Source organism: Silene latifolia, chromosome 5 (assembly GCF_048544455.1).
Source record: "Silene latifolia isolate original U9 population chromosome 5, ASM4854445v1, whole genome shotgun sequence".
Taxonomy (NCBI): domain Eukaryota; kingdom Viridiplantae; phylum Streptophyta; class Magnoliopsida; order Caryophyllales; family Caryophyllaceae; genus Silene; species Silene latifolia.
In genome coordinates this window covers 38230786-38255278 of record NC_133530.1, presented here as the reverse complement: position 1 = coordinate 38255278, position 24493 = coordinate 38230786, and the positions used below count along the sequence as shown (strand labels likewise).

The following is a 24493-nucleotide window of genomic DNA, read 5'->3' as shown; positions in this document are numbered from 1 at the left end:
TTAGATGGGCTTACTTATGCTTCCATTAGGTGGGATCCGTACGGACCGCGTCAGGAGGAGTATCATCCTCGTACTCTGTTTGCCGGTTGTGTTCGTTTCATGGACATAGCCGATCCGTACCAGCCTGATCGGTGTTTACGACAGTTTGGGTATGTGCAGATCATACCCAATCCCATTATGAGAACGGTAGCGCATCGTCCTGCTTCGGGGATAGGGTACGAGGTTAGTGTCGGGGCTGCGGTGGCCGATCATCTTTGGGATTGCTGGGAGGATCACTTGGTTCACCTTTCTCGTAGATCGAGACCAGTTAATTTCCCGGGTGAGACGGCGCCAGATTATGAGGATTGGTATAATGGGAATTCTCACCCGTTGATCATTGATCCCGACCACCACGATGCCCCCGCTGCACTTGATGATTTTGATATTCCTTCTGAGGTAATAATTTTACTTACCGTTGCTGTAATAATTGTTTAATTTTCTTACTGTCGATAATTTTTAAAATGTCTTAGTTATTTTTGTCAATTTGCAGACTGCACGTGCTGTAATGTTTCAGTTTGCCGAAGCCGGAAAGATTGTCGATGACAAGAAACAACTTGCCTTTTTTCCGCAAGATGATGAAGAACTTCGATCCATTTGTTTAGAGGGCTAGGGAGATACAAAGGTATAGAGGACCTCGTCAAACACCCGGTGATCGTGTTCAGCGTAGAGCAGATGATGTGTATACTGATAGCGAGGAAGAGGATGATCAGGAATCGGGAGACTAATTTGTGTTTGTTTTCATTTATTTTGTACGTTTTTGAAGACTTTCTTTATGTTGGATGATTATGTTAGTTGACTATTTGAACCTTGTTTAATTCAAAAAACATGACGGTTTTAAATTCTGAAATTTCTTAAATTTCTGGAATACATAGCAACTGATGCAAATTCATACATTTTCTGAAAATACTCACTATTTCATGACAATTGCTAACATAAGGAAAACAAACAAATACAAGATACACTTGAAATAAAACTTCATCATCCTTGACATTTCAGAAATATCTTTTTTTATACCTATCACTTGCTCTTTCATGACATTTCCACTTGATGCATCATCACCTTCATCTTCACATACTATCTTCAACTTTTTTGTTATTGTCAAATGATCTTCCGTCAACCACGACACAAAATGATCGCAAGGTAAACACTTAAAATACGCTTTCTTTGGATTAGTAACTGACCCGGAAATCTTGATGATAGCGTTTTTTGTGACAACGATTGCAACATTGATTCCTAAAATTAAGGCCTTCAATTGGTTGGTTTCCCCACATTGAGGATGATGTCGACATAAGTAGAGAAATGGAGAAGAAAATAAAAGAAGATGAATATGAGTGAAAATTAGAAGAAGATGAAGATGAGTGAAAAAACACAAGAATATGTAGATGTTTATATAGGAAAAATAACCGTTACAGTTCAAAAATAACTGTTACAATTCAAAAATAACCGTTATAATTCAAAATAACCGTTATAAATCAAATATAACCGTTATAATTCAAATATAACTGTTACAATTCAAAATTAACCGTTATAATTGAAAATAGCCGTTGCAATAAAAAATAGCCGTTATAGTTAATAGCTTATAAATAGGTCATTCTATGTCAATTTCAATCACAACATCCAATCCTATTCACTCACTACAATACTAAAATGGTTCTCATAAATACTCAAAAAATCAGAGGTTATCAAGGCAGAATCGATCTAATTGTTCAAAATTTACCAGTTCTAATTTCTCGTCTTAAATTAGTGGTTCCCAGTGCCACTGTATGGCACATGCTTGAAGAGCCTTCAATTGGTAGCCTTTGTATAATTTTAACCGGAAACCCGGATCATGTTCTAACTCCAGCAGTTAGAGATGAGGTTGTTTCTGATGAAGCAGTAAACGAGAAGATGTGGGAGTTTCGGAGGTTAAGAAGTGATCTCTTTACATATTTTGAGCGCATCCTCACCGTGATCGATTACCCAAGACTATCAGACTTATGTGCCGGTAGAGTGATGAACCTAGGATATGTTTATCTCTACATCAATGATTTGTTGACTCAATATATGGCTACCCAACCTGAAGAAATTGAGGTTCAAGATCATGAAGAAGATAAGGAATCGTCATCTTCATCATCGGAAGATAATTAAGTTCGATAGTGGTTTAATTATGTTATGTTTTATTTAATATCGTTGTATGGGTTTAGGGTTTGAGGTTTGGGGTTTAGGGTTTGAGGTTTGGGGTTTAGGGTTTAGGGTTTAGGGTTTGGGGTTTGAGGGTTGGGGTTTAGTTATGTTTTAATTATGTTTTAAGTGGTTTATGTAATGTCGTTGTATTTCAAATTAAGGAATGTTTTAATTAAATTATGTGAAATTATGTTTTAAGGATTGTTTTAATTAAATTACGTTTTAAGTCATTTAATTAAATTTCGTTGCATATTAAATTAAATTACCCAAGACATTTAATCGGATAAATAAATTATAAACTACAATAATTGGATAAATAAAATATAAGGTACAATATTCGGATAAATAAAAAAAAGCTAAGATCCGGTCTCGAAACTGCGCCATAAAGATAGCTGATGTCGATACATGCCACTATAATGAGCTACACTTTCATCATGTACCCAACAATGGGCTATTGGAGGCATAGGTGACAAGGGGCGTACCCGGAGCCTCAGATAGTGGTTTCCCGCATGTAATACTCATAAGACACCATATGGGGTACGTACTCCGGGGGGGGCTCGTAAAGGCAAATAAGTATGACTACCATTCCAATGTCGTTGACCTACTTGATCGTCCCATGAAGAAATACAACATATCACCCAATTGGACATCGTAGCATAACCATATAGATCGAAACTGTCCATCCAATGACCCGAGCCACAAGGTATCTGATCCATAAATGTAATTCTAGCTACCTCCGCATCAAATCTCACTGGGCCATAAATATGATCACGGTAAAGGGGACTACGGATTTTCCTAAGTAAATCTATTCTAGCCATCGTGAAATGAGATTGGTCACCCCGAACAGCATGTGAGAGAACTCGGAAACCACAATGACCGTCTCCGGAAGGATTATACCACGCTTCTAGGTACTCCGTAAACCAGAAAGGCAAAAAGTCAAGATAAGGAAAGTACCTCGAATGACCAATAGTGTAGTCTACCTCAAGAGGTGCGCAATGCGATGTGCCGAAACTCCCCGTACTCGTGGTAGCAGTGGTAGACGGTGTACCGGGGCCCGTTTGAGTGGATCGGGGGGTACTAGACGGAGTAAAACGAACCGTCGGAGTGGAACGGGGAGTAGTAGACGGAGTAACAGGAACCGTCGGAGTGTAACGGGGGGTACTAGACGGAGTTCGTTGGGAAGACGAGTTTCTTTGGGGTGTAGCTCTGCCTACTCGAACCCGAACTCGTGCATGCTCAACGGCGGACGGCTCTCTACGAGTTCCCCTACTCGGACGTCCTCTAGGGTTCTCGTTCACCCGAGGCTCGTTTACATCCTCCTCATCCGGATGTATCTGAGAGTAAAGGGCATCGAACATGGATGATCTCATACTCAGATCTGCATTCCGAATTTCATCGAATAACTCCTCCAATCGAGACTCGTCACAAGCCGGCATTGCCTCGGAACCATCGTACTCCAACTTCCTCCAAAATGCATGTAACACATCAACAGGGACCCGAGAACCGTTTCTAGCAATGCGATGAAGTGAACAAGCACATAACAAACCAAGTGTAGTAGCCTTTACACAACCGCAATCGATCATCAAGGAATCTTCCGTCATCTTGGCACCTCTTTCGAATTCTTCACGCAATTCAATGATGGCATTCTTTGATATTTTATAAGAAAGTCTGGAAAATAATCGCTGAATCCACGTCAACTGCCTCGATCTAGATAACTCCAACGAGTGTCGGATCTCAACATGTTGCGTTTCCATCAAAGAATGAAACCGAATCCAGATGCTATCAATGGCCAGTTTCGCGTTATTCAACCATCTCTTCAAATTCGCATGAGCCGACTCAACCCAGGATGTGGAAGTGTTCTCAAAATGAGTTATCTTGTTCGTTCTATACTTGGCCCATTTTTCCAAGTGCGGGAACCATTGCCTCTCAATATAAGCCGCCACTCCCGCCCATTGCCTTGCCAAATTGCCCCACGCCACATTAAACTTATCTTCGGTCTCCGCCTCGACAACCGCTTCAAACAAGTTACAAGTTATGTGCTTAGCCCAACTATCCCGACCCGTGATATCAAGTGCTTTCGTCTCCACGTTAGAATATACTCCCTCCGTACCAGACCAAAGGTAACGCTTACTATAAACGGACGTACCACACCAAAGGTAACATTCCTTATTTGGCCCACAACATTACCATGTTATCCTTATACCCATTTGATATTTACACAAAATGCCATTACATACCCCACCTACCAACCCACAATTAAACCCACAATTACATACCCCACCTATTTTTTCCCTTTTTACCCTTACTTTTTCCACTTTTTCTTAAATACTCCAATTTTCCCTACGTTACCTTTGGTGTGGTACGGAGGGAGTATATGCCAAAGACATAGCAAGTGGGACGAATCTGGAAAAACAATGGGAATCGCGTTCAACAAACCGGCCTCGCAATCAGTAACAATAGCATTAGGTTGAACGGCATCATTGAGAAGGGCCTTCAGTTTCCGTAAGACCCACATATATCCATCCTCGGACTCATGCTTCACAAGAGCATACGCGATGACAAAGCTCTTCCCGACGGGTGTGACTCCAACCATCTCAACAAGCGGAAGACGGTATAAATTTGTCCTGTACGTGGAATCGATCAGTACCACATAATAGTATGATCGAAACATCTTAACGGCTTCTGGATGAGCCATGAACACGTGGGTTAGCTCATCGGTCTCCTGATCAGTGACCCAATAATGAACGTACTTATCTTTGAACCGCAAGTGCTAGCATCTTGTTGTCGGGTTTCTCCCATCTCTTTCCTCGGCCCTTACTTTCTGAGAACGATTGTAGATTTGTCGCCGATTAGGTCTTGACTTTTCCGGATTCCGCTGATACAAACCCGCACTAATAATTGTCGGTCTAACGTGAGCTCTAACTTGGGCATCGATATAAGCCAACTCCTCTTCATCAAACTTTGCAAAGTATCTGTCGCCGTCACAATACAACGTTAAAGCATGATTATGAAACCCGGATCTCATGACAAGCTTCCACTTATTCTCTTGTAATTCAACAACTTTCATTGAAAATTTGCATTTGCACCACGCGGTACCCGTGTTACCCCTCATTAAAGAATCGACATCCTTATTTACGGGACCTCTTCCACCCATCCGACAAACAAAATAATCTTGTCTGAAATTCGTGTTACGACCAACTCTCTTGTTGCTTGCTCTTTTTATACCAAACCCGAGTCGGAGTCCAATCTCATATGCCCAATTAAACGCTTCCATACTTGATGCAAAGAACATGGTAGTCGTAAAATGATCTGAGTAATCAATACCGTCTCCATCGTTATTCACCTGCGCACGCATTTCGATAAATTAGTTAATAATTAATTATTTTCTACGAAACGAGTCGGAAAAAATAAAAAATAAAAAAAATATAATACAAAGACGGTAATTAATTTTTTTTAATTGTTTTATACAAAACGAGTCGGAAAAAATAAAGAAAAAAATATAATATAAAGACGGTAAATAATTATTTTAATTGTTTTATACAAAACGAGTCGGAAAAAATAAAAAATAAAAAAAATATAATACAAATACGGGAATTAATTATTTTAATTGTTTTATACAAAACGAGTCGGAAAATTTTTTTTTAAAAAAAATATATAAGACGGAAAAAAAATAGAAAAAAAAATACACGTATTGGGCCTGGTGTTGGACGAAGCCCATACTGGACGAAAGAATTTTTCGTCCAACACCAGGTCTGGACGAAAATTCTCTTCGTCCAGCCCATTTCGTCTTTTTTTTTTTTTTTTTTTCGATTGCACTTTTAACTTAATCCGTCACGAATTCTATCATAATTCCGTCTACAATCAAGGCATCTATCCTAATTCGGGATTCAATCGATAATAAAACATAAATTTTAGACAAAACTAAATCGTAAACTCACCTCGTTACTAGCTTCATTGTTGGAATCGTTGTTAAAATCGTTCCCGTTCATGTTGTTAATTACAAATACCGCTCTTTTTTTTTTTTTTTTGAAAAGCCGTCTTTTTTTTTTTGTTTGAAATATTTTAGTGAGACGGTGACTTGTGTTTTAGTGAGACGGAAATTGCATTTTAGTGAGACGGATATGGAGTTATGTTATAGAGGGCAAACTTGGAAATTTACATTAATTGTCGACGATAATTAGTAATATGTCGACAACATATAGCAAGACCTAGCAATAACCACCACTGTAAAGTGTAAACAAAAGTGCTCATGTTCAACTCATGATGTATAGGAAATAATGAGGCCAGATTTCACCAGCTTTGAATCTATGGAGATACTTTCAAACACTATAATCATAATTTCTTTAATTATAAATTGCAGTTCACTTTTGTGTTGTGAAAATAACATTACGGGTTTTTATTACTATAATATTTCCTCTATTTTAAACATGATTGTATTTTAAACATGATTTATGTTTACATTTGAGACTTATGTCTATATGCATACTTGTCTATCCTTTTTCTCTCCATAATTCACTGAATAAGACAAAAAAACATCGGAAATGAAACTTATTGTGGAACAAACGGGATAACAGTAAAACTTAGGATAGACGGTCTTTCAATAAGTTATTGAGAGGTCAGTCTTCCGTACCCTTTTATTTGTATTTCGTGACCCTTTTGTTGTTGATCGTGACAAAGTAGTTTCGTACCTATTTACATAATAAATGTACCCATTTTACCTTTAATCATAATTTGTACCTATTTTACTACATTTAGTACAACTTTTTTTTAAAATTGTATAATAATCTCCCAATAAACTTATTGAGAGATCTTCTCTCAAAAAAACATACTCCAAAGTAAATCAGTTAAAAATAGCATTCATTTCGATCCAATTATCATTTTTAGTTACTCGAAAACGAAAAATTCTCGGGTCCTCCGGGTGTACAATAAATGCGTCCTCCTTAGCCAATAAAAAGCTTGCATTTCTAGTATTTCCTATATTTACCTTTACATTTATATATTTTTTAATGGAAATGAAGCTTCTTATTGGCTAAGGAGAACGCATTTATTGTCCTCCCGGAGAACCCAAGAATTTTTCTTCGAAAACAGTTCTATGAGTTGTTAGTTTGTTACCACAAAGTCACAATGATCGGGCAATGAATATTGTACATACGATCAGTCGATCACCTATTCACCTTACCACGTATTTTGTGATAAACCCTTTTTATATATGAAATTTACTAATTGATCCTAAAAAAAATAATTACTTGTCGTCTCCATTTTTTTTTCTTTTCATTTCTTTTAATAGAACAATTTTGAAGCATTTTGTCTTCAACATCTCACCAAACAATTGACTCTTTAATCATTTCGAAGAAAATCCAAACTATCGAGAGTCAATAAGTTTCGTTTGTGACCTCTCACAATCCCTCTCCCACTTGTTACTTATAAAAGGTCACAAGCTTGTGACGAAAAATGTCCATCACAAATGAAAATCTGTAATAAGAATAAACCGAAAGATATAAACCGAGAACGAAATGGAGAAGATCTTAAATAAGAAAAGAATGCAAAAAGAGGTCACACTTTGTCTGCCATTTAATGGACAGCCATAATACAACTCCTAGACCATAGTACCTCCACTTTCCTTTTTTCTTCTTAACACCATCATTTTCACTCTCCACTCTTTCTCTCCCTTCTGCATTCCCTCTTCTTCTTGAGCCCAGTGTACACTGTACACAGACACACCTCTTCTTAAACACGCCTCCAATCTTTCTTCCCCAAAAAAATTACCCAATGGGTTAACTTTCTTTCCAAAAAACCCTCCAAAAACCCTTATAAAAACAGAGTAAATTTTTCTAACTTCTCATTTTTACCCACTACTCAAAAAAACCCAGAAAAACCCATATTTTATTTCACCAAAAATCACCCAAAGATGATAACTTTACTAGATTTTTACCATGTTATGACAGCAGTTTTACCACTGTATGTTGCTATGATACTAGCATATGGTTCAGTAAAATGGTGGAAAATATTTACCCCAGATCAATGTTCAGGGATAAACAGATTTGTTGCATTATTTGCTGTACCACTTCTTTCATTTCACTTCATTTCAACAAACAATCCTTATGCTATGAACTACAGGTTCATTGCAGCAGACAGTTTACAGAAAGTTATTGTCTTGATAATCTTATCATTATGGTCTAGATTAAGTTCAAAAGGTTCATTAGAATGGTCTATTACATTATTTTCGCTATCAACTTTGCCAAATACTCTTGTTATGGGTATACCTTTACTTAAGGGTATGTATGGTGATGATTCTGGTACTTTAATGGTGCAAATTGTGGTGTTACAGTGTATAATTTGGTACACAATTATGCTGTTTCTGTTTGAATATCGAGGCGCTAAATTGTTAATTTCTGAACAATTTCCTGATACTGCTGCTAGTATTGTTTCATTTAAAGTTGATTCTGATATTATTTCATTAGATGGTAAGGAGTGTTTGGAAACTCATGCCGAAATCGGTGAAGATGGTAAATTACATGTTAAAGTAAGGAAATCTGCTAGTTCTAGATCAGATATTTTCTCTAGGAATTCTCATGGAATGACTAGGAATAATATGACTCCTAGACCATCTAATTTGACAAATGCTGAGATTTATTCACTGCAATCTTCAAGGAATCAGACCCCAAGAGGGTCTAGTTTTAACCATAATGATTTTTACTCCTTTGTGAATGGTAAAGGTTTGAGTAATGGGGTTAGTCCTAGAACTTCTAATTTTGGAAATTTGGGATTTGATGAGGAAAGTGGTGTTGGTGGTGTTGCTGGGTCTAAAGGGGTGAATGTAAGTGGTGCTGGGTACCCGGCCCCGCCGAAAGCCGGGATCTTTTCGCCTGCAGCGGGTCCGGGAGCGAAGAAGAAGGGTGGTGGTAATGGTGGTGGTGGTGAGAAGGATATTCATATGTTTGTATGGAGTTCAAGTGCATCTCCTGTGTCAGAAGGTGGTCTTCATGTGTTCAGAGGTGGTGCTGCTGCTCCTACTGGTGGTAATGATTATGGTCATGATCTTGGTGGAGTGGCTAACTCTAAAGGTTTGCTCTTTTACTTTTGTGTGCACCACTTTTGTTTTATTTAATGTCCTCATGTTTGATTTATGTACATTTTTTAGACTAATATTTGACTTTACTTGTGAGATGTTTCAAAAGTATGTTCCTTATGTTAAAGTTTATATGAGACGATTTTATGCATACGATTAAAGCGATTTAGTGGTATAATGTTGAGAACTGTTTCATATATGACGATCAAGTTTGTATGTTTGTCAAGTTGATTTATTTGTTGCTGTCATCAAAAAAATGAGAGATGTTTGGGATTGATTTCATGTGATTTTGATGTATTATTTTAATGAAATTGATGTTACCTATATTGATCTTGGAGTTTTTTTGTGATGTTTTGGATTTTACTCAACTGTACTGTTGATTATGGACATCCCTGTCATCTCTCCACAAAATGTGGTGGGTTTGGTGAGATTGTCTGGGGTGATACTTAATATTTTAAAGTAAAATTCATTTTTCTATCCACAATGTCCAGGATTTCAGAAGCATGATTTTTTGGCTTTATTTGTCATTACTGTGCAGTTAATATTTGTTAATCCCTGGCTAATTTTGTTTTAATCTTGGGTTTATGTCGGTACGATGAATGTAGATTATGATGATTATGGAAGGGATGAATTCAGCTTCCGAGACAGGACTGATGGGGGGCAAGAGGGCCCTACCTTGTCTAAGCTGGGATCGAGCTCCACGACTGAACTTCGGCCTAAGGCCAAACCCCTTGGTGAACCAAAACCCACTGCCATGCCCCCTGCCAGTGTGATGACAAGGCTCATTCTAATCATGGTCTGGAGGAAGCTTATCCGGAACCCAAACACGTACTCTAGTCTCATCGGCCTTACCTGGTCCTTAGTCTCGTTCAGGTTCGTGAGTTCCCTCTGACTTTATTCAATCTTGACATAGGATATGGCTTCAGATTTGGTATAAAGTTAGGCTGAGTAATGAAATTGAAGCAAATGTTGGTACTTTTACGATGAAAGTTTGATATTCTAATGCTGTTTCCGATTTTGTATATGAAGGTGGCATGTTGAAATGCCTGCTATAGTAGCTGCCTCAATCAAAATCCTCTCTGATGCTGGTCTTGGAATGGCCATGTTTAGTCTTGGTAAGCAACTTTCCTGATAATGTTTTACAAGTACTGTGAATTTGATCTGGTTCAGTTAGTTACTGAGATTCACAAGTATCAAACCGGTTATTCATGTAGGGTTTAATTTAGGTGTAAAGTGAATTGTGTATGACTTAGATAGTTAGATCGTCCCAAAGCATAAGGTCCTAACTAAATTACTTAGTTTTGGGTTGAATGGTTTAAAATTACGTCAATTCCAGTTCCGGGATACCTTGAGCTCTTATATTCAGGAATAATTCGGGTTGTTTGGCTGGTGTAATCTTTATGAGGCTCAATCAGAATCCAATATGATGTGTGGTATTTGCAGGTTTGTTCATGGCACTTCAACCCAGAATCATTGCTTGTGGGAATTCAGTAGCTGCCTTTGCAGCGCTAGTGCGATTCATCACAGGCCCAGCTGTCATGGCTGCTGCTTCAATTGCTGTCGGGTTGAGGGGGACGCTCTTACACATTGGTATCGTTCAGGTACAATAGCTTCATCAAGATTCTTACGTTATTAATATCTTATTAGTTAACGGTGTATGCTTTTCTTTACTTGAATATAATGTTGGTGCATCATTTTCAGGCTGCTCTGCCCCAAGGAATTGTACCTTTCGTCTTTGCCAAGGAATACGGTGTTCATCCTGATATTCTCAGCACAGCGTACTAACTCTTATCCTTCCATACTCTTTAATCTTAGTTCATTTGTTAAGCGAATGTATTAGTTGGTAAAAGTTATGTAGAGTCGCTGAGTCGGTCCTCATCGCTTCTGTTCAAAACCAATTAGAATTAAAAAATCGGCCTTTAAACACCTATTTGTTAACAAAAGTTAAAACGCCTTGATCTCCGACTCATAACACGTGCCCTAGTATCAATATTTTCACGGCAATCAATACCGCCTCACAATGCGACTACTCTCAAAACTTTTATAACGTGATTCAGTACCGCCTACTCGGGAAGGCATGTAGATAAATGTTATTGATGCAGTAAATTTTAATGCAGGGTAATATTTGGAATGCTGATAGCATTACCAATAACATTGGTGTATTACATATTGCTGGGACTTTGAAGAAATCAGAAATGCATGCTGCAGTAGGGAAAGCTAAAGCCAGCTAACATTTGGATTTATCATCAGTAGATTCCTTGACTTTTCAGTGTCTCTTTTTATTTTGATTTGGAATCTCTATGTATTTTACCTTGGTAGATGGTAATTATGTGATGGGTAGTTTTTTTAGTGGAATTAACTCTTAGCCAAGCTAGTACGAGACACATGTATACGGTTCATCAGTCGTAAAATCGGCTATTTTGTTGGTATTGCAGAAGTAATGAAATGAAACTCGACTTTTCTAAATAAGAGGCTTAATAATCTAATGTTATTAGCTAACATAAGAAATTTTCAAGTAGTCAATATGGTGTTTTGGTCGATAGTGTAGACATGTTAGTGAAATTTAAATTGACTGGTACGGTTTTACACCTAAACTTGATCAGATTTAGTGGCGCATCTTGAAGTAAATTAAACTTTAAAACGCAATAAAAATCAAACCCTTACTAATATGACTAAAAATTAGCTAGTCTTCCTTAAAACGTTAGTAGTCAGTGTAGTAAAATTTGTGCAACGACGAAAGCCATGTTACTAGTGAAGATACATTGAACTCAAAAAAAAAAAAAAAAACTGGTGAAGATAGTAGCGATAAAGGAGGCAAGAATGATTAGGGTAACATAATAAACGTACTATAAATCGTATTATCTGAGATTTTCTGAATAAAAGCATGCAGGTTTCATGTAACCCAACTGTGTAAAGCACTAAAAAGGACCTACTACTTTTCTGAGTTGTGACTAATTTTATGGCATTGAGTATTGTTTAGGTACGTAATTAATTATATTAATTAATGTGTTTAATTGTCGTCACATCGTAATCTAAGCAGACAATTTACTGTTGATTATTCCTGCCGCATAGCTTTTACTGTATATTTCTTCTACCTTTTCAAATTACTCATGTTAATCACATTTGCTTTTCATTGATCATACTGGAAAGTGGAAAATCACATTTTAAATTAATTTAATTGTGTAACAATCATCTTTTTGAAAAGTATTAGAGATCTATCTCGATTAAAAGTTTTTTAAGTTATAGATGAAACTAAGTTATAGCACAAATTCTCATTTGTGACGGACATATCCGTCGCAAGCTTGCGACGGGCCAAATACAACTCATGTGGGGGTAGATAAGACAAAAGCAAAGTGTCTAGGGAGTAGCATTCTGTTTTGTCTTATCTACCTCACATTGTATTACTTGACTCGTCGCAAGCTTGTGACGGATATACCCGTCATAAGGGAGACTTCTTGAAGTTATAGTAATATTCTTTGACACTCCCCTCATTCGGAGGCCCGTAGGCGTCGATGTCGACGCGTGGATAATGCTTGCGAAGGCTCATAGCCTCATAAGCATCAAGCGTGGACAAACACATTGACATTGAACCCATGATTCGAACACACGACCTATAAGTAAACTTGTGCTGTATTACCATATTATTGAGTTTTTGTCATTGGTTAGATTTCTTAGTACTATAATACTCCCTCAATCACGGTCATTTGTTAATCTATTTCATTTCGGGGTCTCTTAGTCAATTATTTAGTTTCTTAATTTAAGAATGCTTTTGGTGAAAAATTTGATCCTCCACACCGAATTTAGTCCGCTTGTTATATAATAATTGGCCTCATTCTTCGTCCTTCGTCTTTTTGCCCAAACTAAAAGTAAACAAGAAAACTCCAATCTCAATTATACAACATCTCAATTTATTTTATAGATAGCATATCCTAATAAACAACCATTGCGTTTCACATTGTTACATATACGTTATACGAGTTTGTAAAAACTGAAATTGCACTAGATGAAATACACATACAATTCAATTGAAATATGGTCTTTCCTTTAACCTAGAATAAGGCTATGTTTTTTGGACTTAAAAGCTACTCCCTTAAGTCCGTTAAATATAAAAATACTCAGCTCAATTCAAATTTTATAGGTTCAATTCAAAAAAGTTTCAGCCAAATTAAATTCAAAAGAATAAAGCCTAATAATGTTATTTAGAATCATAAGGAGTAAGATGTTTTTACTCCGTAATATTTGTTGTGTATTTTTTTTTTTTTTTTTTTGCACACATTTGTGGCATAATTTCTTAATACGAAAAGTTTAGCTTATCTAGTCTGTATAGAAGAATTATAAAAATCAGTAACTTGGAGATAAATAAATGCGAGATTTCTTACACGCTGACTACCTAGACCATTAAATTCAATTGGTATTGCTCAACCATTTAAATGCAGCTAGTACGTCCAATTACTTGAAAGAGACGTAATTCACAGAGTTTACAGGCTGATGAAAATGACAGATTTAGAGACAATGCGACAAACCAAACTTACGCTCAACCCCAATTTCAGACGTCAATACTTATTTTGGTCTCCTCAGTTTCCATGTTCTTGTCATTAGGTTTTACGACATCCAACGTTAATATTCCCCTCGTTTAGACACCACCATGGCATATCACAAATTCTCATTATAGTCGGGCATTATCCGTCTATACGCGGGCATTATCCGTCTATACGTATAGACGGATACCATTTTCCTCACAAAATACTCATTTGCCATAAAGTGGAAAGCACATGGGGTGCCCCACCTTATTTCCCCTACCCATTTCATTAGAAGTCTTTACCCGTTTGTTCGCCCCACCCGTCTATACCAAGACCTATTGATGGCATATACCCTTCTTCAATGGTAACTTCTCATCAACCCATTCAAGTCAATCACATCCCATGTATGTATTGATGGGGCATATTCTGCACCCGCTGACCGAGTCAACACATTGAGCAAGGTCAAAGATATCCACACAAGAAGTCAACGGCTTTAGACGGCCTTAACCGCTCAAACTGTCGGCCGCCTCTTGTGCCTCGGCTAGGACAACTAGCCGTGGGCACACATCCGCGAACTTATATCCAAGACCCCTCGGCGGTGAGTCAACGGGGCCGCCACGGGCCGCCATGGGTCCCTCTACGAGGGTAGATCGGTCTTTCCACTGTTAGCCACTTGGCCACTTGGCCACTACGTGACAAAAGGTGAAAGTCTATAAATACTCCTCAACTATCATTGAGGAAAGCATCCACAATTTAGTATAAGAATCACTATTCATCTGGTAATATCTTCCTTATCTCTCTACAATACATACTTCGCCAAGTAACCACAACTTACCTCTCTAAGTTACTGACTTGAGCGTCGGAGTGAGTTCGCTCGGTCCAAAGCCGAGCCCTCGGTTTGTTCACTTTGTTTCGGGAGACCGAAAGGAGAAGCCAACCAAAGACGTCATTCTACAAGCACGGGTGGTAACAAATAAAGCGCTCCGGAATTACACCCGGAACAATTGGCGCCGTCTGTGGGGACAGATACTAGAAGCTAGTCACATTCATTCCCAAAAAAAAAAAAAAAAGAACCAAAACAAAAACCCACCCAAAAAGCTAAGAAGATGTCGAAACAACCAGAGAAGGTGTTGGTGGAAAACGAATTCTACCAAGACGACACATTCCACAACTCAGAAATCGGGCAGTCTCCCACCGGCCGTATCACTGATACGACGAACGGGACGCCGAAGGAACAAGATATGCCATCGCCCGCGCCCGGGTCACCATCATGGGACATGTGGTTGATGTGGCAAAACCGAAGCTACTCCTGGACCTCATTAGTATAGTACGTCGGCGGCACCTTTGTCACACCGACAAGAGCGGCGGAACCCGTCCAGGAGACCAGGGCCCAGAATGTGACTCCAAGAGACTTGAATGGAGCACTGGAAGAAGCTGGCCCTGTCAAGACGCCGGGGGAGCCCAGAGCGCTAGTGGTAGACCTTAGTCCTTCCGGCACTCGCGGGAGGACGGCGTCGCCGCAGCGCCGACGAGGCACCCCCCAGAGGAGTGAAAGAAGTCCGACTCGCCAGAGTCGGAGAAGAAGCCCGACTCACCAGAGTCGGAGAAGAAGCCCTTCCCGCCACGGGGAGAGGAGCCGGACTAGGGATGTGAGGAGCCGATCGCCGCGTGTCGTTCGGCACGTGGTCAGACAGCCCCTCAGCGCCTACGTCCTAGATACCCCGTTGCCGACTAAGCTGAAGTTGCCACCTATAGCATACAAAGGAGAAGGCGACCCAACCGACCACGTCGAGGCTTACGAGTCTCACATGTCAGTATGGGAGCAACCCGATGAGGTTTGGTGCCGAGTCTTCCCAACGACACTGCATGGAATGGCACAAAGTTGGTACAAGGGGCTACCCGACGGGTCGGTATACTGTTACGCCGACCTAAAGGACACGTTCCTAGCCCAGTACTCCTGCAACAAGAGGAGGGTTGTGGAGACCTCGGACCTCCTGACTATCAGACAGGAAGGAGGCGAATCTCTCCGAAGTTATGTGAAGAGATTCGACGCCAAGGTTCAGCAGATTCGTGAGCTGAACAACGAACTGGCAGCCTTCGCGCTGATGAAAGGCCTCCCGAGAGGAGACCTAAAGAATGAGCTCATCAAGTGCGGCGGCCAGAGACTAGACTCCGCCAGGAGAATGGCCGATCAAGCCATTAAGGTGGAGGACTACCACAAAACCTGGGTAGGCCCCAGCGAGGCCGAGCACTCAGAAAGAAAAAGCCGCCGGGAGGACAACCCGGATGAAAAACGCCGTGACGATAATACGTTACGGTCTGACAGGTCCACCAGGAAACAGAACTCGGCGGACGCCGGGTGGAGTTCGGGAACGAACCGCCAGAAGCGGTACAATGATCACACCCCCCTGGCCATGTCCGCCGCTGAGATTTTCGCCCTGAGCAAGAACGAGGGTCATAAGTGGGAGAGGCCACCCAGGCCGAGGAGTGACGGTGACACGAGCCAGTACTGTGAGTACCACGGCCACACCGGTCACCTTATCGACAACCGGCATCGAAAAATGCCATTGAAGAACCGATCCGGAAGGGGAGCCTCGGCAAGTATGTTGCCAAAGGCCAAAAGGCGATGCCGGCGGTTCGGATAAGATATCCGTCTTCGAACGGATAGGAGTAATCCATGTTGTCATCGGGGGCAACGAGAACGGTGGGTCCGCTCATGGGCACAGGCCTGACGGCTCGAACGAGCATGTATCGAGGCCATCAACTTTGTGCCCAACACGGCGACTCCCGCTTCAAAGCATCCCCGATATAACTATTGGGAAGAAGGACTACGAAGGAGTCATCGCCCCTCACAGCGACCCACTCGTAGTCCACTTGGACATAGCCAACCACCTGGTGAAGAGGTGCCTGATTGACACAGGCGCCTACACAAACATTATGTACGGCGAATGCTTTCTCAACCTCGGTCGAAGGTTGAAGACTTGAGCCCCGCACCAACCCGTTGTACAACTTTTTGGGGGCGGCCTGGTACCCCTTGGGTCAATCAGTGCCGGTGAGGTTCGGCGAGGGAAGTGCGGCCAAGAACGTTATGTCCGAGTTCGTGGTCATTGACGGCTCGTCCGCCTACAACGTTCTCATAGGCCGAGTCACCCCGAGCGAGGCCGATGCGGAATGTCCATCGGGCTCGACATTGATGTATGTCTCGGACGGGGGAAGCGCATAAGCTCGTTTCAAAGAACGAAAAGGACGAAGTGGTCAATGTCCAAGTGTCCGCGGAGGGTGCAACATGCAATCCTTCAAAGCGGCGAAGAAGTCAGAGAAAGGGAAGAGCCCATCCTTGCAACAGGAGGGCGAGCGCATGGATACCACCGTCGGCATGGTCGAAGGAGCGGAGACCGAAGAGGTAGAGATTGACCCAGGCCGCACCGTAACTATCGGTGTTAACCTGGAGCCAAAATTCAGAGCCGCACTCCTAGATCTGCTGAGAAAGAACAAAGACGTCTTCGCCTACTCAGCGGCCGAGATGCGGGCGTGAGCGGGAGGTAATTGTTCACAAGCGAACGTACTCCCCACCGCTCGCCCTGTCAAGCAAAGGATGAGGAACTCCTCAGCCGAGAAAGATGAGGCCATAAAAGCCGAGGTAGATAAATTACTGGCGGCGGGCTTTATCATGCCCTGTACCTAGCCTGAGTGGTTAGCTAATGTTGTAATGGTGAGGAAATCATCGGGGGCATGGAGGATGTGCGTGGATTTTACCAATCTTAATAAAGCATGCCCCAAGGATTGCTATCCCCTGCCTCGAATAGACAGTTTAATCGACGCGACGGCAGGTTACACTATGCTGAGCCTGCTGGACGCCTTCTCAGGGTATCACCAGGTGTTCATGGCCGAGGAAGACATGCCTAAATGCGCATTCATCACTGCTAACGGCACATACATGTACAAAATGATGCCGTTTGGTTTAAAGAATGCCGGTGCAACTTACACAAGACTGGTGGACAAAGTGTTCCAAAATAAAAAAGGGCGAAACATTGAGGCTTACGTCGACGATGCTATTGTAAAAAGCAAGTCCGACAACGAGCACTTAGCCGATTTACACGAGACATTTTGTTCACTAAGGAAGTACAAGATGAAGCTCAACCCAATGAAATGCAACTTCGGTGTCCGGGCAGGTAAGTTCCTCGGCGTACTTGTCAGCGCCAGGGGAATTGACGCCAATCCAGACAAAGTCCAGGCGATCCTAGACCTGCCGGAGCCGAGGAATCGAAAGGAGGTCATGATCGACCGGGAGGATGGCGGCTTTAGCCGTTTCATCTCTCGGTCGGCCGACAAGAGCACCCCATTCTTCAAGGTGTTGAAGGGGAATAAAGACTTCGGCCGGGGGGAGGAGCGAGCACGGCTTTCAAACAATCGAAAGCTCATCTTCGACTCTCCCAACCCCCGTCCAGGCCGATGCTGGGGGAAACGCTATATCTGTACATAGCAGTTACCTCGGCCACGGTCAGTGTCGTGATCGTCAGAGAAGAGGACAAGCAACAGCACCCAATCTACTTTGTCAGCCATACATTGTTGCCCGCCGAGAGAAATTACCCGCTGATTGAAAAAGCAGCCTTTGCCGTCGTCGTCGCTGCAAGGAAACTGAAACCCTACTTCGACGCACATCCCGTGACGGTCCTAACCGACCAGCCGTTGGAAAAAGCATTGGAAAAATTTGAGCAATCCGGTAGGCTCATCAAATGGGCAGTAGAGCTATCCGGCTTCGGCATTCAGTACAAGCCGAGGCCCTCGATAAAGGGACAGGCATTGGCGGATTTCCTGGCCGAGTGCACATACCAAGAAGAGCAAAACCCCGGAGTATGGGAGGTATACACCGACGGGTCCTCCACGACGAACAGCTCAGGAGCCGGCATACTTATCATCAGCCCAAACGGGGACGAGTTCGAGTACGCCTTAAAATTTACCTTCTCGGCCTCAAACAACGAATCCGAATACGAGGCGGTGATAACCGGAGTCGAGCTAGCTAGGGCCGCAGGCCCGCATGGGCGGAGCACATCATTTTGAAAACAGATTCACTTTTGGTGGCTAATCAAATCAGAGGAGAGTACGAGACTCGAGACGACGAAATGGTAAGATACCTGGAAAGGGTAAAAGCTGACACCTCAAAGTTGAAATCTTTTCAGATACAATGCATTCCCAGGTCTGAGAACAACCGAGCCGACGCTCTCTCAAAACTCGCCAGTTCAACCATCAAGAATGTCACCGAACCGTCTTTGGTGGACATCAGGAATGCCAAGAGCATTACTGAGGCCGTCGGCATGGTGGGTAACATAGAGACCGAGACAACGTGGATGACTCCGATAATGAAATACAAATTGACAAGTGAACTACCGGAGGACCGTAGTCTCGCGCAGAAAATAAAGAGGATCGCAGCAAGGTACTTGGTGTTTGAAAGGGAATTGTACAGGAGGTCCGTGACGAGGCCACTCTTGAAGTGCGTCGGTCCAGCCGACGCGGAGCTAATACTGACAGAGATCCACGAAGGCATCTGCGGCCATCACATGGGGGCAAGAACACTAGCCCACAAAGCTCTCCGAGCCGGTTACTTCTGGCCCACCATGCTTGCGGATTTTGAGCCAAGACCAAAAAATGCAACAACTGTCAAATGCATGCTCCGGTGATACATGCGCCATCCCGAGACTCGCAGCCCGTTACTTAATCCCCTTCCTTTCGCACGGTGGGGGATGGATCTACTAGGGCCATTTCCAACGGCTTCCGGCGGAAGAAAGTTCTTGATTGTCGCCGTTGACTACTTCACCAAATGGGTTGAAGGCGTAGCAAGATCGCAAAAAGACGACGGCAAAAGTAAGAAAGGTAATAACTGGGAAAACGTCATAACTCGTTTTGGGTTACCCCAAGTCATGGTATTCGACCACGGCCGAGAGTTTTGGAGTGACACAATAATGAGTTTTTGGAAGAACTCGGTATCAAATTTGCATACTCCTCCGTCTGTCACCCACAGAGCAACGGACAGGCGGAGGCGGCCAATAAAACAATCCTCAACGGTTTGAAGAAGACAGTTTAAGACCTAAAGGGAAGATGGGCCGATGAACTACCCGGCGTCCTGTGGTCCCTGCGAACCACGGAGAAAGAAGCAACGGGGTACAGTCCGTTCCACTTAGTCTACGGGTCCGAAGCAGTCCTGCCAATTGAAGCAACGGTGCCGACATTTAGAACGGCCACCTTTAACCCGGTTGAAAATGAGGAAGGCTTAAGAACCTCCCTAGACCTGGTTGAAGAAAGCCGAGATACAGCACGCCTCAACTTGGCGGTATACCAAAACCGATTGAGAAGAGCTTACAACCGAAGAGTCCATAGAAGGGACTTGAAAGTAGGGGATCTAGTCCTAAGAAAGTCGGCCGCCACCAACAAGGGAAACATTCATGGTAAACTAACGGCCAACTGGGAGGGTCCCTACAAAGTGGTTGAAGAAATGAGGCCGGGTACATACCGGCTGACCGACATGGAGGGTGTGCCTCTGATGAGCCATTGGAACACCGACAATCTCATGAAATACTTTGTGTAGCGGCGGAGGTGCCCAAAACAATTGTTGGCACCCCAACGCATGTTTACATCTAATGAAGAATCACCCAATTTTTCCATCAAATTGTTTATCCCCTCCGCGGTCATATCGAGGTAGACGCCACGGCCCAAGCCGGGCAGTCACCCCAAGAATCTTTGTCGCGCCAGTAACCCCTAGTCGCCTCGGCCCTCCGAAGGCCCGGGCGGGGGACACAACGGTCGACACGCCAAAGAATCTTTGTCGCGCAGTAACCCCTAGTCGCCTCGGCCCGCCGAAGGCCTGGCAGGGGACACAACGGTTGATACGCCAAATAACGCTGTCGCGCCGTAACCCCTAGTCGCCTCGGTCAACCGAAGGCCTGGCAGGGGACACAACGGTCGACACGCTAACATGTTCACAACGGCGGTTGGGAAGCGCAAATCCGACGCCTCGGCTAGACCGAGAGTGAAAGATGAAGCGACCAACACGCTAACATGTTCGAGAAAAAGACGTTAAACGCAGTTGAGATACGCATTCTAGCTGCCTCGGCTAAGTCGAATGTAAAAATGAAAAGCGCTCAATTAATAACGCAAGAAGACAAGAAAAGACCTCGGCCAAGCCGAAGGCAAAACAAGCAAGCTTTCATTAATGATGACAGATTACAAACGAGAAGAATGCAGACGACGGCCATCCCCATAGGGATAAGCCAAAACGCAACCTACCAAAGTTTTACATAAACAAGGAAAAGAAAAGCAAAAGGTTACAGACATGATATTTGAAGCGCCAAAAGATGGCAGGGAGGAAAGGCTCAGTAGTTGGCCCCCGAACAGCTAAAGCTATCCGAGACGCCGGGTGAGTCTGGTGACGACCGCCCGTCTCCCTACGCTTGATGCTGCCCACCATCGGCAGCGGCAGCGTCAACTTCGGTGGCCGGCTCAGAGGAAAGCTTGTCATCTCCACATGCCTTCAGCCTTTCAGCCTCCTCTTCAGCCTCCTTCACCTTTGCATCATAGGCCGCCTTGGCCTCGGCTATCTGAGCCACCTTCGCCGCCTCCTCCTTTTCCGCAACCGCTTTTTCCGCGGCATCGGCCATCTCATCCAGGAGCTGTTCAAATTTCTCCCACGGGAAGGAGTCGTCAGGAATGAGCCTCTTGATTGCCTCCCTGGTCGCTTCCTCGGCCTGATCCCGGAATTGAGCGCACAGGTCAGGGAGGATCTTATCTTGAAGCACCTCAATATCTTTCTCCCTTTGGGCAAGAACAGCCCTAGTGTCCGCGAGTGCCTCCGACTGAGCCTCATACATCTCCCTCCATTCTTCCCTTTTGGCAACAACGGCGTCGTAGCCACCCTTATACCTGTCCCGCTCCTCCAGCAACTGGGCAGAGGTGGCATCAGTAGCCTCAACTTTGGCCCTCTCGGCCAGTAGCTGCTTCTCAGCTTCCTCCGCACTCTTCCGAGCAGCTAGGAGGTCAAGCTTAGCCTTCCCGGCTTCTCCCTTTGCAGCGGAAAGATCAAGCTTAAGCCGTTGGATCACTGGCCCAGCCTGGGCCATGGCCTGTTCTTGCTCCATAATGTAGGAGCCGGCCAGTTGAGTCCACTTCGTCAGCCTCTTTCACATTCTTGTACCCTCCGCCACAAGCTCGGCGGGGGGAACCTTCTGGAGTGCGGAGTCAACGGTGACATTCCTATCACCCGCCTTCTCAGGCTGCTTCTCTAATTGCCGCTCAGTAAGAACGACGGCTGCCGACGGCGGATCTACAAAAAATTTACACAGCGCATCCATGTCAACATTCATTGACACATCAGAGAGTCTGTCGTCGGGAATGCATAATGAACCAGCTAAGTCTGAACCACAGGTTAGGTCCGTACCAGTCTGGACCCTCTTAGATGGAGGGGGCGAATCATTCTTTTCCCCGGCAACGGTAGAAGCCGGCAGTGGCTCTTTTCTCTTCTTCGGGGGAGGAGGGTCCTTCGCAACGGTCACCCCCTCCTCGGAGACATCGATGACCTCCACATGTTCCTTCTGGGCCGTCGGGGTCGAAGAAGGAGTTGGGATTGACGCCTTTGCCAGCCTGGACGCTGCCTTTGGTTTTCTTTTCGGCACGCCTCCGAGAACCCGTGCCTGAGCCGCCGCCGGATCCAGCGCCTTCAGCTGCTTATCCATAAGTTCGTTGGGAGCCAGTCTACGATCACGCGCGTCAGCCTGAGGGTGCCGCTCAACGACGTTCCCGTCCTTATCAAGCCCTAACCTCTTCAAGGTCCTCTCAGACAGATCCTGGCCAAACCGGTCTGCAAAGGAAGCAAAGCAAGAGTTAAGTAGAAGTAAATCGAAATTCAAGAAACAGAAACGTTGAGAGCAGAGATGGGCCTCACACCGACCCTACTCACCCTGGTTGAGGGCCGGTATGAGGCCGACGCGGCAAAGCATCTCATCCTGAAGAATAATCTGAGTCGGGGGCACCCATCCCTTCTCAGCATCAAACAGCTGCATCGCCCGCTCCTCGTCCGCACCAAGAGGAACCCTACTGGCATCCATCTTGAGCTTACTCTGGGAGACCCATTTTTCACGCTCCCTCTTACTCTCGCACCGTAAGTTGACTTGGTGCTGGAAGGACCGGGGCAGCGGATAGTCATCCGCACTTCGACATACACCCACCGCCCCTTCCGGTCCTTGCAGGAAGAAAGTTTATCAACAGAGAGGACACCGGCTCCATCTGCACGCTGTACCACCCCACCTTACCGGGGGTCGATGCCCGAAGATGATGAAGCCGGCGGAATAAGTTAACTGTGGGTACCTCCCCCTTAAAAAGACAGAGCCACACGAAGCCAACTATCGTCCTAATGGCCAACGGATGCAGTTGAGCCACGGCGACGTTCATAGCTTTGATAATGGCCGTGACGTATTTGTTCAAAGGAAACCGGAGCCCATACTCCAGGTGCCTAATATATACGCCGACATGACCCGGAGGAGGGCAACAAACCGCCTGACCCTCCCCAGGGATAGCAATTTTGTACCCCTCACCGAAGTAGAAATGACCCTCGAAAAGAGTTCCACCGGAACAACTGGCGAATTTATTGGTCCAGGCACGGTCAGGACCAGTCGTGCACGCCTCGCCGTGATCCAGGATATGCGGCCTCTCTTCACCAGAAGGAATCCTTTCCTCACAGTCATCACCAACATCATCATCCTCCCAGCCCTCCAGAGCTTTTGGATCGACTTCAGGAGACGGAGACCTAGGGCCCCCAAACCTTATCGGGATGGCGTTTAGTATCTCCTCCTCATCAAGACGCGACGAGGAACCCCCCGGCGCAGGCTCACTAGGTCCGGCACCAGCAGAAGACATGTTACAACAAAACTTACGAGTTAAAAAGAGAGAATTTATTTGTTTACCTTGAAGAAAAATGCCACACCGGAGTAATGATTCTGAAAGCTAGAGAGAAGTTTCGTCAAAGAGGGCTAAAAAGAAGAAAATTTTGAGAAAATGAAATTGGTGCCCAATTTCAGGGATTAACTGCCCTATTTATAGGGAAAGGCCCATAAAGAAGGGCCAATCAGGGCACAGCCCATGAAACGCCAGCCAATCAGCAAACAGACACGTGTCAGGCATGCAACCACGGAATGTCAATCGTTGCAACAGTTGAACGTCAATCAATGCAACAGTGACCAAGCGTCTTCAACACGCCCCTTCATATCTCTCTGCCTGTTCATCTTCCTCAACAAATTCCTAGGTATCCGTTTCTCCGCCGGCCATATGATCAACCAAGCCAGAAAGCACCGGCCAGGGGGCAATCAGAAACAACCGGCACTCTCCACCCTGGTGTCAGCCAGCGTCATTGCCTTTTTCCACATCGGATGTCCATTACACATCCATGTGGAGGGGGGATATGGTACGGCCTAAGCAGAGCCATGCCGAAGAAGAAGAAGTCGGGCAGAGCCATGCCGAAGAAGAAGAAGCCGGGGCAGAAGTAGGGTTTGCACAGAATATACGCTCAGCATACATCGGAGCCCATACCACGGCATAGACTACGCTGGGGGCAAATTGATGGGGCATATTCTGCACCCGCTGACCGAGTCAACACATTGAGCAAGGTCAAAGATATCCACAGCAAGTCAACGGCTTAGACAGCCTAACCGACTCAGCC

At 44.0% G+C, this 24493-nt stretch overlaps 2 protein-coding genes across 2 annotated transcripts; one reads left to right on the top strand and one right to left on the bottom strand.

Annotated features, from left to right (window-relative positions):
- Window positions 1-2720: 2720 nt before the first annotated feature.
- On the bottom strand, window positions 2721-5557 carry LOC141655239 (uncharacterized). The gene is made up of 3 exons (XM_074462328.1): window positions 5021-5557; window positions 4616-4924; window positions 2721-4016 (listed from the first exon to the last, which is right to left on the bottom strand). The coding sequence occupies exons 1-3, from the start codon at window positions 5555-5557 to the stop codon at window positions 2721-2723; spliced, it is 2142 nt and encodes a 713-aa protein (XP_074318429.1).
- Window positions 5558-7757: 2200 nt separating this feature from the next.
- Window positions 7758-11740, top strand: LOC141657282 (putative auxin efflux carrier component 1c). The gene is made up of 6 exons (XM_074464458.1): window positions 7758-9266; window positions 9877-10144; window positions 10301-10386; window positions 10715-10872; window positions 10973-11049; window positions 11389-11740. Exons 1-6 carry the CDS (start codon window positions 8111-8113, stop codon window positions 11453-11455), a joined length of 1812 nt encoding a protein of 603 aa, XP_074320559.1. The 5' UTR covers window positions 7758-8110; the 3' UTR covers window positions 11456-11740.
- The last annotated feature ends 12753 nt before the right edge of the window (window positions 11741-24493 follow it).